General features: G+C 39.9%; 1 protein-coding gene across 1 annotated transcript in view; it reads right to left on the reverse strand.

Annotated features, from left to right (window-relative positions):
• ptpn18 (protein tyrosine phosphatase non-receptor type 18) overlaps positions 1-18,710 on the reverse strand; it is a 42,370-nt gene that overhangs the window by 12,862 nt on the left and 10,798 nt on the right. The window contains exons 2-13 of the mRNA XM_046872166.1: positions 17,053-17,161; positions 16,457-16,533; positions 16,211-16,306; positions 13,602-13,640; positions 13,419-13,487; positions 13,169-13,231; positions 8,858-9,000; positions 8,189-8,255; positions 7,744-7,821; positions 7,241-7,330; positions 6,085-6,176; positions 3,017-3,318 (exon numbers count right to left, since the gene is read on the reverse strand). Coding sequence (XP_046728122.1) covers positions 3,017-3,318; positions 6,085-6,176; positions 7,241-7,330; positions 7,744-7,821; positions 8,189-8,255; positions 8,858-9,000; positions 13,169-13,231; positions 13,419-13,487; positions 13,602-13,640; positions 16,211-16,306; positions 16,457-16,533; positions 17,053-17,161 — 1,225 coding nt within the window. The remainder of the gene's footprint in view (positions 1-3,016; positions 3,319-6,084; positions 6,177-7,240; positions 7,331-7,743; positions 7,822-8,188; positions 8,256-8,857; positions 9,001-13,168; positions 13,232-13,418; positions 13,488-13,601; positions 13,641-16,210; positions 16,307-16,456; positions 16,534-17,052; positions 17,162-18,710) is intronic.

Genomic DNA, 18,710 nt, shown 5'->3' on the forward strand with positions numbered 1-18,710 from the left:
CATGTAAATATGCAGCAGTCTGATCACCATCACACCCATATGTGGTTCTTCCCCAAACTGCTGCCACAAAGTTTAAAGCACACAATTGTATGAACACCTTTGTGCACTGTGGCATTGCAGCTTCCTCTTACTGAAAACCCGCTCCAGCGTGATGATGCCCCTGTGCACAAAGCGAGCACTGTGACCATCTGGTGTTCCAAAAATAAAGGAGAAGAACTCGATCTAGCCTGACCTTCTCAACCACAATAAACAGTTTTGAAAAGGAATGCTGACTGAACCCCAGACCTCCTCACCTCCTCAATCTCACTAATGGTCTTGTATCTGAATGGTCAAAAACCCTCAAAGCCACACAGTAAAATCTATTAGACAGTCTTTCCAGAAGAGTGAAGATTATTATAACAGCAAAGAGGACTAGAAAAACCAGACGAAAGTTTGTGGACACCACCATAAGATCACCATGTGTTTCTTTTCCATCATCTCATTCATTTCATTTGCTGTTATAATAATCTCCAGTCCCTCTTCTGAGAAGATGTTCCACTAGATGTTCCACTGCTATAAAAGGTCAGGAGGCCTGAGGTCCAGTTCATCATGTTCAATAGGGTTGGAGCTCTATAACAGGAGATCTTCCACTCCAACCCATGTAAAGCAGATCTTCATAGAGCAGGCTTGTGTACAGGAGCATTGTCATGCTGGAACATGTTTGGGTCTCCTAGTCCATGTGAAGGGACAATTTCATGCTCCCGCGTCCATAGACGTCCTGTACAATTGTGCGACTCCAACATTTTGGTGATGACAGTTCCAGAAAGAACCATGTACGTGTGGAAAAGTCATGTGTCCCAATATTTTTGGGCGTATAGCTTGAAATTTGTATAAAAAACATTAAAGACATTTTTAGGGTCATTACAAATACAGGAATTTGAAAAAGAGAAGTAAAACCAGAGAAGAAAAGATGCACTGTGCAGCACAGAGAAAACGCACAATTTACACAAAGCTCAACAACGAACACTGAAACCGTCGCACAAGTCGCACCACCTCGCAACATAGGAGCAAGCTGCTCAAGTTCAAACATCAAATCTGAGTTTATTTATTAGTCCATCGATATAAAGATTCGAAAAAAGATACGAAATGTTTCTTTAATTAAAGGTTGCGTTTAAAATAGGAAAGAAAATAAGTTCTGTTTCTGCTCAGGGCTTTGAAAAAGCTGAGACAGATAATATCTTCTCATCAGGGGTTTGGGGTTCATATCACATTCACAGTGCCTGACTTCTGTAGCTACACAAGCTCCATGAAGATCTGCTTTACATGGGTTCTAGTGAAAGATCTCCAGCTGTAGAGCTCCAACCCTAATGAACATTAATGAATGTGAACGCTGACTGCACCACAGAACCTCCTCACCTTCTCACCTACATCACTACCTGACTTTACCAAGCAGCTGAATGAATCTAGTAGAACATCTACTCAGAAGAGTGGATGTCATAACAACAAATGAAGACGAAATGTGGAATGGGATATTCAAATGTGAACATGATGTTCTCAGGTGGTCCAAATTTCAATATATCGTGAACTTTATAACGAGTGAGCATCTAATCAGCTGTCTTTATCCAACAACACATAAGATCCATAAGTGTCTTATAAAACCTGTATGCACTTTTTTGAACATCCCCATTCCACATCCGTTTCCTTTTAGCTGTTATAATAAGCTTCACTCTCCAGGGAAGATGGTCCACTAGATCTTGTGGAGATTGTCCTCATTCAGCAGCAAAAATGTGTCTTCAGGGTTTCTGCAGGTTTCACAAAGTCCAATCCATAACGAATAAAATATTAAAACTATAATCACAACATCAAAAACACACACCATACACTGTTAGCGTCCGGCCCTAAACCGAGCCCAAGCTAAACGTGCACTTCACTCAACGTGCACTTCACTAAACGTGCACTTCACTCAACGTGCACTTCCCCATAGCTGAAAAATCAAATCCACGCCAATAACAGAAAGATGATTGGCTGTTGCGTGTTGGTCTCATTTGTAGTCACAGCGTATTATATTTGGACTAGTGAAAGAAAGATCTACAACACCACGGAAATGACAAACAAAAACAGTCAAAAGTGCTGCAGGAACATTTCGATGAGCATCAGATTCAGCGTTAGACCTGTTTATTATTATTTAAGACTTTAGATTTATAAATGTTCGACTTTTTTAAGACCCTGTAGAAACCCTGCTGTTAGTAAATGTAGGTACTGATGAAAGTGAGAAGGTTCTGGGGTGTTGATTTGAGTTGGAGCTTTATAGCAGGAGATCTTCCACTCCAACCCTTGTAAAGCAGATCTTTAAGGATCTGGCTTTGTGCACAGTGGCACGCTGGAACACGTTTGGGTCTCTTTGTTTGAGTAAAGGGAAGCCGATGGCTCCAACAGTCAGGTGTCCCAAAATTTGGCACATATTACGTATCAGAACGAACGCATTAATAAGAACGTTTCCAGAATGCTGTTCTGAATACAGGTAATCATTTTTTGCTCCACAACATAGTTAGAAAGTCGCTTCCTTCCAGTTGATATACAAAAACATATATCTTTCAACTGAAACTGTTACAGGAGCATCGCAAATGTAAAATGGGTAAAAACCAAGACTGAAAGTAGTAATGGACAGAAGACAGAAAACGAACCTGCGCTGAAAAACAAACGACACTAAAATGTTCTCGACTTCTGACTAATACTGTACAGAGATCATGATGCGATGCACGAGAATATTAGTAGAATATAAGATATGACCAATAATGTGTTTAGATGCAGAGTCAGTTCCTGAGGAACAGATACCACTTCCCCTGAACCTGCGACTTCCTGAAGTTTTTATCAGCTTCTCAACATCTCAGTTTGGTCTGCTGCAAGCTTCAACACCAACTAATGTGTGAATCACAACTTTTTCTCTTAAAACCGTTATCAAGGGTTCCTCTAGGTTTCTTTGAAATGATGATAGGTTCTTCACAGACGATGAGAAAAGCTTTCGGGTTGTGCTCACCTGGCAGGGGTTCATATCCATCAGAGTCTATCCCCGCTGTGGGTTTTTGGGGAGGTGGCCATGCCCGGTCGTAAACAGGAACCATGCTCGCAGGTGTGTTTGCCACCACCCTGTTTTTCGGCTTGACGGTGGTGTACAGGTCGTGTGGAGATGTTTTCTGGTTGTTTTCGTTGTCGTAGTGGTGGGGGACGAGCGGCGGCGTGGTGGGGGGCCGCTTGACCTTGTTGACAACAGCATACGTGTCGTTCATGGTGGTGGACGGAGGAGGATGAGAGGACCTCGGTCGGAGGGCTGGAGGTTTTCTAAGAAGAGAGGAAGAAGTGATGGTTAGGTCAAAGATTTCACACAATCATCACAGTCATTATAGTTGTCAGTTGTATGGTGTGATGAAGTCTGACGTGTTAGTGTGACATAGATGTACTGCATGTTAGAGCATTGGGTCTTCAACCAGGAGTCCGTGACCCCTGGGGATTATTATAACAGCAAAGAGGACTAGAAAAACTAGACTACGTTTTTGTGGACACCTGACCATAAGATTGCTCCTTTTTTTATCATCTCATTCCACGTTCCACCATTTGTGGTTATAATAACCTCCACTTCCTTTTCTGGGAAGATTTGTGTTCAGCCACAATGATGTGTGTTAATAAAATCAGGTACATAAGTAGGTCAGGCCTCATGTTCAATAGTGTTGGAGCTCTATGGAAAGTAGATCTTCATAGAGCTGGCTTTCTGCAAAAGACGTCGTATACAATTGTGTCTCCAACTTTGTGCAAACAGTTTGCAGAAGAACCTCATACGGGTGGAAAAGTCAGGTGTCTAAATACTTTTGTTTTCAAAACTTTCTGATTGAACTGGGAACAAAAAAAAAAAACCCAACATCAAGCAAACTATTAAATACAGAAAATGTTTTTACAAACGTAGGAAAGAATATTCTGGAACCTCAATATGTTTGCCAGGAATGAAGTGCTGACTGGTGGGTCTAAAAACGAAAGTGCCAGTAGCACCATTTTTAGATTTACCAAATGCGTTTCATCAAGCTGAAAGCAGGAACTGTGTGCTCTCCTTCCCTACAATCTGCAGAGCAAATCTCTCTCTCCTGATCAACCACAAGTGCTTTTTACAACAAGATTTCTCAAACTCTTGGCCTGAAATAAGCAAATTCTTCAAACATATACATTTACGGCATTTGGCAGACGCTTTTATTCAAAATTGTCTTGTCTCATATATACATCTAAAAAGATGAGTTCTAAAAGCCTTGCTCCTGCGCCCAGCACTGGCATTTTAACAGTGCTGGGATTGGAATCCACAATGTTCTGATCCAAAGTCCAACATCTTAACCAGCAAGGTCGGTCTTTTCCCGTATTCCAGTATACATTCATATATATATAACTGCAAATACACCGAACATTATGACTTTATAATATATAGGGGTAAAGTGAAGAACACTGATGATCTTCATCACGGCACCTGTTAGTGGGTGGATTTATTTATTAGGCAGCAGGTGAACATTTTGTCCTCAAAGTTGATGTTAGAAGCAGGAAAAATGAGCGTAAGGATTTGAGCGAGTTTGACAAAGTGTGATGTCTAGACTTCTGGGTCAGAGCGTCTCCAAAATGGCAGCTCTTGTGGGCTGTTCCTGGTCTGCAGTGGTCAGAATCTATCATAAGTGCTGCAAGGTCATTGATGCACATGAGGAGCGAAGGCTCTTCTGTAGCTCAAACTGCTGAAGAAGTTCATGCTGTTGATGAACACAATATAAGGCAGGTGGTCATAACGTTGTTATGAGGACCTGCTCAATCGTAGCTGCACATAACCTGATAATAATCAGACTCATATAAAACATGGTGTTATAGTTACACAAAAAAGCGTCATCGTCCATAACGGTGAAACTTTCTGTACACAACTTCAGGTAAGAATCAGAAAGAGTTGTTATATATAATCGTTCCACTGTCGGGCGGTTTACTGTGGTCATCATGACGGGCCTTTGCGGTCATCACTCGCCAGAAAAAGAATTTTCCACCCACATGTGGTTCTTCGGCAAACACAAACCTGACATCTTAGCATGACGTTTTCCCTTCACCCGAACTAGAAGACCCAACCCTGCATGACAATGCACAAAGCCAGCTCCATGAAGATATGCTTTCCATAAGTTGGAGTGGAAGATGTACTGCAAAGGAGCTCCTGCAGCTCTCCTCAACTCACCTCCATCAATACCTGACTTTGCAAACACCTTTATGGCTGAATGAGCGCAAATCTCCACAAAGTCTTGCAGAACATCTTCCCAGAAAAGGGAACACAGTACAAAACAACGTTCCTCCAGAACCCTGGTGCTACACTAAACAACATAGACATCTCACATACTTCAATGTTATTTGTTGACGTGTTTTCTATAGAAACAGTTCTACGTGTTCATACTGAACATCGGCACGGCCCTGATGACACATGCTGATGGCTAAATTAGAGATAACAGCATTGAGCTCAAACGCTTCCTGTCACCACTGGACAAAAAAAACCCAACAGTTGGTCTTCGTTATTAATAAACCAGGGGATTTCCTTCACGCTCAAAAATGTATATTAATACACATATTATTATTATTAGTATTTATGTACAGATGATTTTTAATATATGAGCGTATTCCTGATCTAGAATTTATTACAATTATTACAATGACCACTTGGACCCCCCACACACACACACATGCAAGCCGTATAGAGATTGTGCACCAGGGTGTTTTTTTTTATTTTATTGCATTGCAACAGGATGTGCAATAAAATTGGCACACGCCTCAAACTCCGCTTTAACACATGCAAATTTATCCGGTTTCGTAAATATATCAGAGTAAGCTGATGAAACGTAGTGAATTTAGATTTATAGATAATGTTAAAGTTTAATCTCATTTTATTTTAATCAAGTATCAATATTTAAATAGTTCTTTGTTCATTGGTGCTGGCAAACGGATGTGAAAAAAATCCAGACAATACAAATAATAAAAAACTAATCAACACACGATTAAAAAACAAAAACAAAAAAAACGTGTGCATGTGCGTGTCAGTGTGTGTGTTTTTACCTTGTATTCTTGTATACAGAGCTGATGGAGAATGACCTCAGCGCTGGCTTCGGAGGCACCACATTTGTGTAGAGAGACTGCGAGTGCTGAACCTTCCAACGAGAAGAAGAAGAATGATGATGATCAGAGCCAACAACAAAGAAAGAAAGTGGGGATGAGGAAAAAGAGACGCGCTTCTGTGTTTTGCAACGCCGCTGTGATGCGACGGCTCGAATTTGCATAGAGGAAGCACAGAGTGTAGATACTTCCTGCTGAAGTTCATTTTTAAATGTCTGCAACACAAGGACTTAGAGGAAGTACAGATACACCAAAATAGAGAAAAAAGGCAGACCGAGGTTTGTTTTCGATGTTGTGAACAGATAAACCTTATACACCTTCATTTATGACTGTGGTTTTATTCATTTATTTATTAATAATATCTAGATATCTATTTGAAGCAAAACTCTGAGATTCACGTTTGCATGGTTCTGGACAGTTGACTGTTTTTTCAGGCTCTCTGAAAACACCCTCTAGAGGCTGATAGTGGTAATTACACCCACAATTATGCATCACATTTTATATACGAGAATGTATCAAAAAGTTTTGCAACCAGTTTTGTAACACGCCAACAGATGGCGGCACGAGGCTGCACTCACAGTCACAGGGAGCACCGACCTCAGTCAGTGTGCCAAAAGACATCATCCTGTGTAAATCTGTGCAACTGGTGCTGATCTGACCACCACCCTGCCACCGAGTTCTCCTCAGATGTGAGTTTCTCGCAGGAAACAACACTATCTTCACTCCGCACCCAACCTACTCGCCAGATTTGCAGATTTCACCCTGTTCCCAAAGATTAAGATCCGGAGATCCGGCGTGAATCTCAGTAGGTGCTTGAGACACTTCGAAAAGAAGACTTCCAGGACACGTCCGAGATGTACGCTGGAAGCACTATATTGCTGTGCAAGGAGACTATTTTGGAGGTGATAGTTGGAAATGTAGATAAATAAAGTACTTTCTTTTAAACAGCGTCTCTAAACATTGTGATACCGCCTCGTAAATATAACTCTGTTTATTTATAAAATTATAAATATATAGATTTACAGCATAAAGCAGATATTGAACTATTGACTATTGAACTGACTATTGAACTGGATGTGATTATGAATTTGAAATGTACCTGGCTGTGATATTGGTGATTCAGTGCAGATTCCTGCAAGACCTTTGCGAACATCTTAGCCACAGTATGAAACACAAACTCATACTGTTCCTGGATGGACACAAAAACATCACATACGAACAATAAGAAAAAAAAGGTATATACTCTATTAGGACAAAAGTATTGGGACACCTGACTTCCGGAGCCGCACCGTTGTCTTCAGATGCAGTAGCATGAGCCTCCTCGCCTTCTAACCTACATCGGTTCCTCACTTTACTAAGTGGCTTAATGAGCACAAAATCTAGTGGAACATCTTCCCAGAAGAATGGAGGTAATTATAAGAGCAAATGGAGACTAAAAGTGGAATGGGATACACATACAAACTCACGGTCAGGTGTCCAAAAACTTTTGAGCATGCAGTATATCTATGAGTCATAAATAAATAATGAAAGTTTATATGTTTTGAGGATCTGCTGAAAGCTGTATTAAGTGGAAGTGATAGAGAATCTCCTCGTGTGCGTTACCTTGGTCTGGACAGCCGATGGTCTTTGTCTTCTCAGCTCTAAGACTATATCCATAATGCTAAAATCATCTCCGATTTCCTATAAAAGAACAAGTGAATATAAATGGAATGGTTATATGTTATATGTTTTATGATGGACGTTAAGAGAGGGATGGATCCACACCAGACCACAGCAATGATGGTACAATGAAGAACATTTTCAGGTTCGTGTTAAAACCCATACTGAGAATAGAATCAGTAACGTATTTGGTATCAGTCAATCCTCGATCTACAGTGCGATTAGTTGCTGCTGTGTGCGCCAGAAGCAATGACCTTTATCCGTTTTTGTAGCTTTTTTGGATGAATATGTATCGGTATTGATGAATCCCTATATGATTTACATAATACAATGATACTCTGAGGCTGTAGGACATTCACATTTCTAACATTAGGTTAAAATTTCCTACCTTTTCATGCAGCAGGTCATTAACAAAGTCGATGGCACAAATCACTCCGGTTCTTCCACAGCCAGCGCTGAAAAAAAAAAAGCAACGGCAATCAGGACCAATCGCTCCACGCAATCAAGCCTATTTCTGCCTCTGCGTTCGCCTCCGGAGGTCAGAGGTCCATATTGTTAGACAGGACCTCTCTCGTGCATTTACAGCGAGGGGCTAATGAGCGAATTCTGCGAGTTAATTGGCTGCCGTCGTGCTACATCAGGTGCTGAATATTTAACATCTCGCACTTCATTCAAATGTTGGGATTAAAATGCAGGGAACATGCCGGGAGGTCCGGCGCCGGGCGATTAAGGAGTCTCGCTCGCTCTGATTAATTTTCATGGGCAGATGGGTCATTTGTCAGAGCAGTGAAGAACAGGCAGTTATAAGAGTGCATGTGAGAAAGCAGTTTGATTAGTGTGTGTGAGAACATGTGTATATGTGTGGATGTTCTTATTTAATCTGTATTGTCTCGTATTGTCTCATATATTCTAAGCTAAATGTAGTGTTTTTATTTATCGCTGTACTTTTGAGCGTCACCAAGAGCGGGAACCGAATTCCATGTGTGTGTCAACCAATAAATACACCTGATTCTGAACCTGGTGTGTGTGAGAGAAAGAAATAGACACAGAGACAGACCTGCAGTGGACAAGCAGAGGGCCGGTGTGACAACCCTGTCTGACGTGAGCCGTCTCCATCATTCCCAAAATGCCGTCTGCCACGTCTGGAATTCCGTGATCCGGCCAGGCCGTGTACTGGAAATGGGACACGATGCGACTTTCCTGCACAAGCAATCCATTACAATCCAGATCACATCTTGAGTATGAGATAAAAATCACACTTCCCCATAGTTTCTATTTTCTAGAAGAATCTAAAGATCGTGAATGACATTTTATAGCAGTTTATTAGTAACCCAGTAAATGTGAATCACTCTAACAGTACACACTGGGGATGCTCAGATTCAGCAATTCGCATCGGTGCATCGGCATAAAAGTGAACGATGTGATGCTTTGAGAAATGGTGCATTAGATACAAGTTGGCATTTGTGTCATCGTTTTTTTAACACATTTGCACTGGTAAAAAACTGATTTATAATAATTATTGATGCATGTGCCGTCCTTTCTTTCTTTAGAAAGAGACTAATCATTTGTCACCGATATTTGATATGCAGATTGGTAACTTCCTGTAACTGTAACTTCCTGCAGACACAACAGGAAAAGAACGTCTGGTTTTATTTCACCTTTTTATTTTGTGAATATTGAATACCATATTGAATTATATAACATCATCATTTTTTTCGGTCTCAGTGATGAAGATGCACATCCCTAGTACACAGTTCTTTTTAAGAGAGTTGTCTAGACACAAATATAGAACCCACTGCCCAGAGTATTCTACCTGAGAGAAATGAGACAACCTCAGGGATGAGAGATACAATACATAAGGCATTTCACGAACCTGTACATGGTCTGAATCCTGATTTTTTTTTTTTTCTTAAACACAAAAGGACACGATACCCTTTTTTTTTTCAAAACGCATATGATATCAATGTATATACAGTATAATACTAACAAAAAAAAATACTTCATGACTGTCTATACATTAGGTATATAGGCAGCTTTACACATTTCATTTACCAAATCTGATTCCAAACTTTGCTATTTTGAATTGGATCGACTCATCTCATTCTGTTAAACGTCTGTTGCTGATCTAGTATCTATGTAAAAGATATTCAAATTAGATGAGTCTAAATGAATCTAGTCAAATCTGGTATTATATAAATAAGGCACATTAGTCTAATATAAATCTACAATACAAGAAATTCCAGGTTAATGCAAGTAAACTATGGGGTGCCACAAAGTTCAGTTTTAGGACCCCTGCTTTTCACAATATACATGCTTCCTTTGGGAAATATTATTAGATGGCATGTGATTAGCTTTGTCTGTTATGCTGATGATACCCAGCTATATATCTCATCAAAACCAGACGATACACTCAATTAGCTCTGATAACTGAGTGTGTTAAAAAATTAAAAGACTGGATGACTTATAACTTTCTACTATTAAATTCTGATAAGACGTAGATTTTGCCATCGGCCCAAATTCCAGTACACAGAAGCTCCAGCATTTCAACCTGCATTTAGACTGATGTTCTGTAATTACTAGTTCAACAGTAAAAGACCTGGGAGTTATTTTACACACCAACTTGTCTTTTAAAAATCATATCAACCAAGTTACAAAAACAGCCTTTTTTCACCTTAAAAATATTGCTAAGCTAAGAAACATGTTTATATCTGATGCAGAAAAGCTCGTCCATGCTTTCATGATCTTCAGACTGGACTACTGTAATGCATCACTAGGTGGATGTCCTGCATCATTAATAAACAAGCTTCAGTTAGTTCAGAATGCAGCAGTCAGAGTTCTCACAAGGTCAAGAAAATATGATCATAAAACCCCAATCTTCCCATCCCTACACTGGCTTCCTGTTAAGTTTCAAATCCACTACAAACTACTGCTTCTTACCTACAAAACACTAAATGGTTTATCTCCATGTATCTCTCCAGTCTTTTAACACGCTACAATCCATCACGCTCCTTCAAAACTCTGGGCTTCTAGTAGTTCCTAGAATAGCAAAGTCCACTAAAGGTGGTAGAACATTCTCACATTTAGCTCCTAAACTCTGGAATAGTCTTCCTGACAGTGTTCGGGGCTCAGACACACTCTCCCAGTTTAGGTGCAGATTAAAGACGTATCTTTTTAGCAAAGCCTACACATAACACACATCACATCATAACCTTGTGCTCCAGAACATCTGATCACATGCACATTATCAACTTGTGCTGTTAATATCATGAACAGCAGCTACGCTAATTTCTCTACACTGCTTCTCTTTCTCTCCCCATCCCGAGACACCCTGAGGTTGCTCCAGCTCCAGTCACGTCCTCATGAAGACTGTGGACCTTTAAATAAGTAGATGCCCACAAACATCCAGAAACATCTAGAGACGTACCAGCACCATTTGGATCCACTTTATGGGAATTTTTCGACATTGGACCTTTTTGAGTGTTTAAAGGCTCTGGCATGGAGAAGCTGGTGTTGGATCTGTGATAATCGCAAATGTTGAGCTATTTTATGAGTTGCTCAGTAGCTCCTGGTTCCACAACATCAAATGACTGTATAAGACTTTAAAAACGACATCACTCATAATCTTACATTCCACTGCTCATGTTAGTTCTCACTCTCCAGTGTTCTGTATTGTTTAAAGACTATAATCAAACTCTTGATGTCACCCAAATGAGGATCCACTTTTAAGTCTGGTTCCTCTCAAGGTTTCTTCCTCATAACATCTAAGGGAGTTTTTCCTTGCCACAGTCACCATGGCTGCTCATCAGGGATAAACACACATCGTTTACCTTCATTCTTAAGTTGAGACAATGTCCGTTGTGAAAAGCGCAATAGAAATAAACTTGACTTGACTTGACAGACATGCAGACGAAAAGACAGTCAGACATGCAGACAGAGAGACAGACAGACATGCAGACAGAGACAGACATACATGAAGACAGAGAGACAGTCAGACATGCAGACAATGAGACAGACAGACAGATATGCAGAGAGACAGACAGACAGACAGACAGACATGCAGACAGAGAGACAGACAGACATGCGGACAGAGAGAAAGAGACAGACAGACATGAAGACAGAGAGACAGACAGACATGCAGACAGAGAGACAGACAGACAGAGAGACATGCAGACAGAGAGACAGACAGACATGAAGACAGAGAGACAGTCAGACATGCAGACAATGAGACAGACAGACAGATATGCAGAGAGACAGAGAGACATGCAGACAGAGAGAAAGAGACAGACAGACATGAAGACAGAGAGACAGACAGACATGAAGACAGAGAGACAAACAGACATGAAGACAAAGAGACAGACAGACAGACAGACATGAAGACAGAGAGACAGACAGACATGAAGACAGACAGACAGACATACATGAAGACAGAGAGACAGTTAGACAATGAGACAGACAGACAGATATGCAGAGAGACAGACAGACAGACATGCAGACAGAGAGACAGACAGACATGCAGACAGAGAGACAGATAGACAGACATGCAGACAGAGAGACAGACAGACATGCAGACAGAGAGACAGACAGACATGAAGACAGACAGACAGACATGCAGACAGAGAGACAGACAGACATGAAGACAGAGAGACAGACAGACATGAAGACAGAGAGACAGACAGACAGACAGACATGCAGACAGAAAGACAGACAGACAGACATGCAGACAGAGAGACAGACAGACAGACAGAGAGACATGCAGACAGAGAGACATGCAGATAGAGAGACATGCAGACAGACAGACATGAAGACAGACAGACAGACATGCAGACAGAGAGACTAATCCAGCCAGGCTAAGTGATAATATCAAAACTAATAAATTCCAAACTTTCTGTAAAATGTATGCTTATTTAGATTAATTAAACAGATCCTCTAATCTAATACAAACTAATCAAATGTATTCCAATGTATTAAACTATACCTGTGCTATTTACTATACATCCTGTATATATTTATCTTTAAATAAACACTATATTGCAAACGGTTTGTGGACACCTGTTCATAAGTATAGTATGTGCTTTTTGCATATAAAATAAATAATAATAATATTGGATAACATTCTTTCTCCTGTCAATCACAGGGACACTAGCCAATCGTATTTCTGTGAGGTGAAGTACGTAGAAGAGGGCAGACAGCGTATTGCTCAGTGTGTGTTACTGTACAGCAGCACAAACAGCAGATTGAGAAGATGCACGTGTCTGAGAGAACACGTGTTTCTCTTTGGGGCTAAATTACTTACAGGCCTGTTATTGCCTCATGAAGGTAATTCTCATTCATATGCACACACACACACAGAACAGCACGATACACTTACGTCACAGTGTTTCACTGCCAGCGTTCGCACAATGACTTCCTCGTTTGTGGGCGACTCTTCAACCTAACAGAAAAACCAACACACAGAGGAATTTTAGCCCGAGCACTTCCTCTGACACATCAGTCACTGTGTGGTGGGTCAATTAAGGTCTTTTTACTTACTTCATGTTTACAACATTTCCACAATATCATTAAAGCTTGGCCCAGTAACAGACAAGCTGGTCATTGATGATTTAGTGGTAGGTGCTTACCGTTGAGACGGTGAAAGGACCAAATGTGGACGAATCATCTAGAGGAGACCAGTAGACCTCACATTTTTTCTGTACAGAGAGATTACAAGGGTGCAATAAGCACATATGCAGGAGAGTTAAGTTAATGCAGTGTATTTTAATTGGACACAGAAGCAAAAGCAGGATCAGACAGAAGAGCTTTACCTTCGCCATCTCAAACTCCCTGCACGCCATGACTATCACCTACAGCACAAAGAGAAACACTCAGACTGTAATACACAATAGTGGCACAGTATAACAGCACTGCTTCTGCAAGGACAGATACACACAGAGACGATAGACACACAGATGACAGAGGGATAGACACAGACAGATATGCAGACAGAGAGATAACCAGACAGAGAAATAGAGTAAGGTCGAAAGACAGAACAGAGAGACACATTTAGGCAGACAGATAGTCAGACAGATAAACAGACAGTCAGATACAAAACCAGAATAATATAGACTGAGAAAAGCAAGTTCACAGACAGACAGACAAATATAGCAAACATACAGAGCCAGACACAGACTAATATAAACAGACAGACACATGTAGGCAGACAGATAGACAGACAGACAGGCAGGCAGACAGACAGACAGACAGAGCCTGACACAGACTAATATAAACAGACAGACACATGTAGGCAGACAGATAGACAGACAGACAGGCAGGCAGACAGACAGACAGAGCCTGACACAGACTAATATAAACAGACAGACACATGTAGGCAAACGGACAGACAGACTGACAGACAGACAGACCGGGCCAGACAGATTAATATAAACAGACAGATACATGTAAGAAGCCAAACAGACAGATAGACAGACAGAGCCAGACACAGACTAACACATGTAGGCAGACAGATAAACAGACAGACAGACAAACTGACAGACAGAGCCAGACACAGACTAATATAAGCAGACAGACACATGTAGGCAAACGTTTAGTAAGACAGACAGCAGAACAGACAGATAGACAGAGCCTGATACAAACACAGACTAATATAAATAGAGAGACACGTGTAGGCAGACAAACAGACAGACAGTCAGACAGACTAAGAGATGAAGGCTAGCAGACAGACAGGTTAACACAATATTGGTAAACAGATTGAACATGGATAGACAGACTCACAAATACAGCAAAAGATGGACAGACACAGAGAGAGAGAGAGAGAGAGAGAGAGAGAGAGAGAGAGAGAGAGAGAGAGAGAGAAAGAATGAGACAGGCTAACATACATACATACATTATATAATAAAGTTTGTAGACACCTGACCATAAGATTGGTCTGTGCTTTATAAACATCTAACATCTTCACACGTAGTCTCCATTTGCTCTTATAATACCTCCACTATTTTGAGAAGATGTTCCACTAGATTTTTTGGAGATTCATTCATCCACAAGGGTGTTAGGTACCGATTTAGGTAAGGTGAGGAGGCCCGGGGTGCAGGCAGTGTTCACGTTTATCCCAAAAGTGTTTAAAAGAGTTGAGGTCTATATCTATATCTTCATGGAGAAAGTTTTGAGGACTTGGAGACATCAATAAACTAGAAGATTGTTGTAAAGTTAATTTATTTCAGTAATTTAACTCAAATTGTGAAACTCGTGTATTAAATACATTAGTCTTTGGTTCTTTTAAATGTGATGATTTTGACTCACATTTAACAAAAACCCTCCAACTAATCAACTAATTAGAATATGGTGACATGCTAATCAGCTAATAAATTTAAAAGACCTGCAAAAGTTTCCTGAGCTTTCAGAATGGTCTCTCAGATTGGTTCACTGGGCTACACAATCATGGAGAAGACTGCTGATCTGACAGATATCCAGAAGACAACCATTGACCCCCTTCACAAGGAGGTGAAGCCACAAACATTCATCACCAAATAAGCTGCTGATCACAAAGTGCTGTATCCAAGCATGTTAACAGAAAGTTGAATGGAAGGAAAAAGTGTGGAAGAAAAAGATTCACAACCAAGCGAGCCTTGAGAGACTCGTCAAGCAAAACCCATTCAAGAATTTGTATGAACTTCACAAGGAATGGACTGAGGCTGGTGTCAAGGCTTCAAAAACCACCACACACAGACGTGTCAAAGAATCTGGCTACAGTTCTCGTATTCCTCTTATTGAGCCACTCCTGAACCACAGACAACGTTAGAGGCTTCTTACCTTCGGCTAAAGAGAAGAAGAACTGGACTGTTGCTCCGTGGTCCAAAGTCCTTCTTTCAGATGAGAGATTTGGGGTGCAATGTCATCTACTGGTGTTGGTCCACAGTGTTTTTTGAAAACCAAAGTCACTGCACCCGTTTACCAAGAACTTTTAGAGCAGTTCATGCTTCCTTCTGCTGACCAGCTTTATGGAGACGCTGATTTCATTAGTAAGACAGACTTTCCAGAAGGCCAACAATTCACTCAAAATGTTTTTTTTTTAACTTATGAAGTTTTCTAATTTGTTGAGATGTGAATTGGTGGGTTTTTGTTAAATGTGAGCCAAAATCATCAAATTTAAAAGAAAAAAAACAAAAAAACTTAAACTACTTTAAGCCGTGTGCATTGAATTTAATTAATAAACGAGTTTCACAATTTGAGTTGAATTACTGAAATAAATGAACTTTTTCACGATATTCTAATTTATTGAGATGCACCTGTACAATTCTGTGCTTCCAACTTTTGGAAAAGAACCACATGTGGCTGGAAAAGTCAGGTGACCCAATACTTCTGAGATAGATAGATGGATGGATGGACGGATGGATGGATCTACTTTGCATGCATTTACCTTGACATCATATTCCCAAATCATGCGCCAGAAATCCACCAAGGTGTTACTCAGAGGACCCTGTGTGGCGATGTACCTCCTGCTCCCTGTCACCCCCTGGTGGACAAACACAGTACTGTTACCAACATGTCTCCATCATACTGATATATATACAGTATATGTGTATAAATGAAACACAAATGTGTCCTGTGATGTCATATTGGATAATTTTATGAATATTAGTGTTAGATAGCAAGTAATCAATACCTTGATGAAATTTGCATTAATGTAATCGCTGCTGTACTCAGGTGTTGTGGGAGTCAGAACGACTCGGGTTTGGTCGTCTGCAGAAAAAAAGAAAGATATTATAAAAGCTTGAACGTCAACACTTCAGCAAAACATGAAGTGAAGTCGTGGCTTTAACATTTTATTCTACAACCTGATGAAGTTATAAATGAGTCATTTTTTATTTATTGTTTGTATTTGCCCTGATGTTGAACTGATGCTGAACTGTATGTTGGTGATCAGTAGATACACCGAGCGCCGATCAGAACATGTGTAAAACAGAGCGTGCGCTCGATCCTGATTGGTGACTCGCTGCGTGTTTCACCAGTTACGTTTTTATCTTCGTTAATATAAAGAAACGACTGATTTCACTAAATGTAGTTGAGTGAAAAGTCAAATATTTGACTTTGAAATGTAGTGAAGTTACAGTAAAAATCTCCCTGAATGGAAACACTTTAGTAAAATAATTAAAAAGCTACTTAAGTACAGAAACGAATTACATTTACTTCCTCACTCTCCACCACTGATTATTAGATTCTTGATAATGTGAAAGAGCTTTCTGATTGGGTGGAACTCACATGGCAGTATGTCCTTGTAGCGGTTCTTCTTTATGTTTTCTTGGAGTCCTCCCACGTTTGCAGTCAAACCGTACTTCTGTTTCATCAAGCCGTTCTGATGCTTAATGCTCTGCATTCACACACACACACACACACACACACACACACACACACACACACACACACACACACAGATGAGTACGCAGGTCCAAAATGAAAGTTTAGTTTAAAAAGCACGTTCCACCTCAAAGTCTTAGATGATCATTGAACCTGGGACAGAAGAAACTGGAGAACATCTAGAAACACCTTTGGAAGTGCTGATTACCTATAAATAAAAGTGCATAGGATATGAAACAAGGAGAAGAAGTGATGGGAAATTTACACTATAAGGACAAAATTTTGTGGGCACCAGACCATAACATTGGTATTGTAGACTATGTGCTTCTTATTGAACATTCCATCTCATCCTTTACTCTTCTGGAAAAATGTTCCACTAGATTTTGTCAAGATTTGTGCTCAATGAGTGACAATAAAGTGCGTTAGTATAGTCAGGTGGTGATGTAGGTGAGAAGGTGAGAAGGTAAGGAGGTTCTGGGGTTCAGTCAGCATTCACATTCATTCTTATTCAATAGGGTTTAGATCTCTACAGCAGGAGATCTTCCACTCAAACCCATGGAAAGCAGATCTCCATGAAGCTGGATTTGTGCACAGGGGCATGTATGGAAAATTCTTAAAACCTTTTGCGAATTGTCAGACGTTTATATACTTTCTGTCTCTCTAAATGGATAAAAACACGATATAAAGTTCCCAGAAAGTGACATTAATCTTGTTTTGAGTTTTTTTAGTTAAATAAGTCACCTGACTATAAAAATGGTCTATTTTTTACACCAAAAAAAAGTTTTGAAATTGTATGAAACATTGAAACATGAAACATGTTTTTTTTCTTCTCTGTGACACAAACTTCTCACACCACCTTAATCCCAGACTGTTTTTCACTGTGGTTTAGTGCAATTCTTTACTGATGTTTTGCTCAGCAGATTTTCTTTACACTTACACCTACACTGAGGCTTAAAAACACCTGTTCTTCTAAATGCAAATGGATGTTTACGTCTATTTATACTTTTGCACTGTCTTTTAAAATAGACAGAAACATTCATGTCTGTAAAACACCCACAATAACCACAACAGGCTTAAAGACACAGGGGCTTCAATGGGAACTGTTCAACACAAACCATGTAGATAAAATAGAGACATTCATTAAAATTTGTCTCCAGTAAAAGTAAAAATGTCTCTTTAAATCTTTCACTTGAGTAAAAGTACAAAAGTTTTTACCTTCAAATGAACTTAAGTATCCAAAGTAGTGATTTATTATAACTATAATGTTCATATTATCATTTTTATCACAAGATTCTTTATTTAATCACTTTAACGTGAAAAGACTCGAATGTGACTCTCAGCACACTGATCTATTAATAGAATGATATTAATGACTCAAACACTGATTGATTTCTATTACAATCATCATGAACCCAAAACCTTCTTCAAAACAATCCCGTAAATAAATCACGTGTGTTGTGTCGAGTTCGAGTCTGGAGTTTCTTCATCATTTATTCCTCTCTAAATGTTCTGCTTGATGTTAAACTGATGCTGAACTGTATGTTGGTGATCAGTAGATACAC

Source organism: Silurus meridionalis, chromosome 17 (assembly GCF_014805685.1).
Source record: "Silurus meridionalis isolate SWU-2019-XX chromosome 17, ASM1480568v1, whole genome shotgun sequence".
NCBI lineage: Eukaryota > Metazoa > Chordata > Actinopteri > Siluriformes > Siluridae > Silurus > Silurus meridionalis.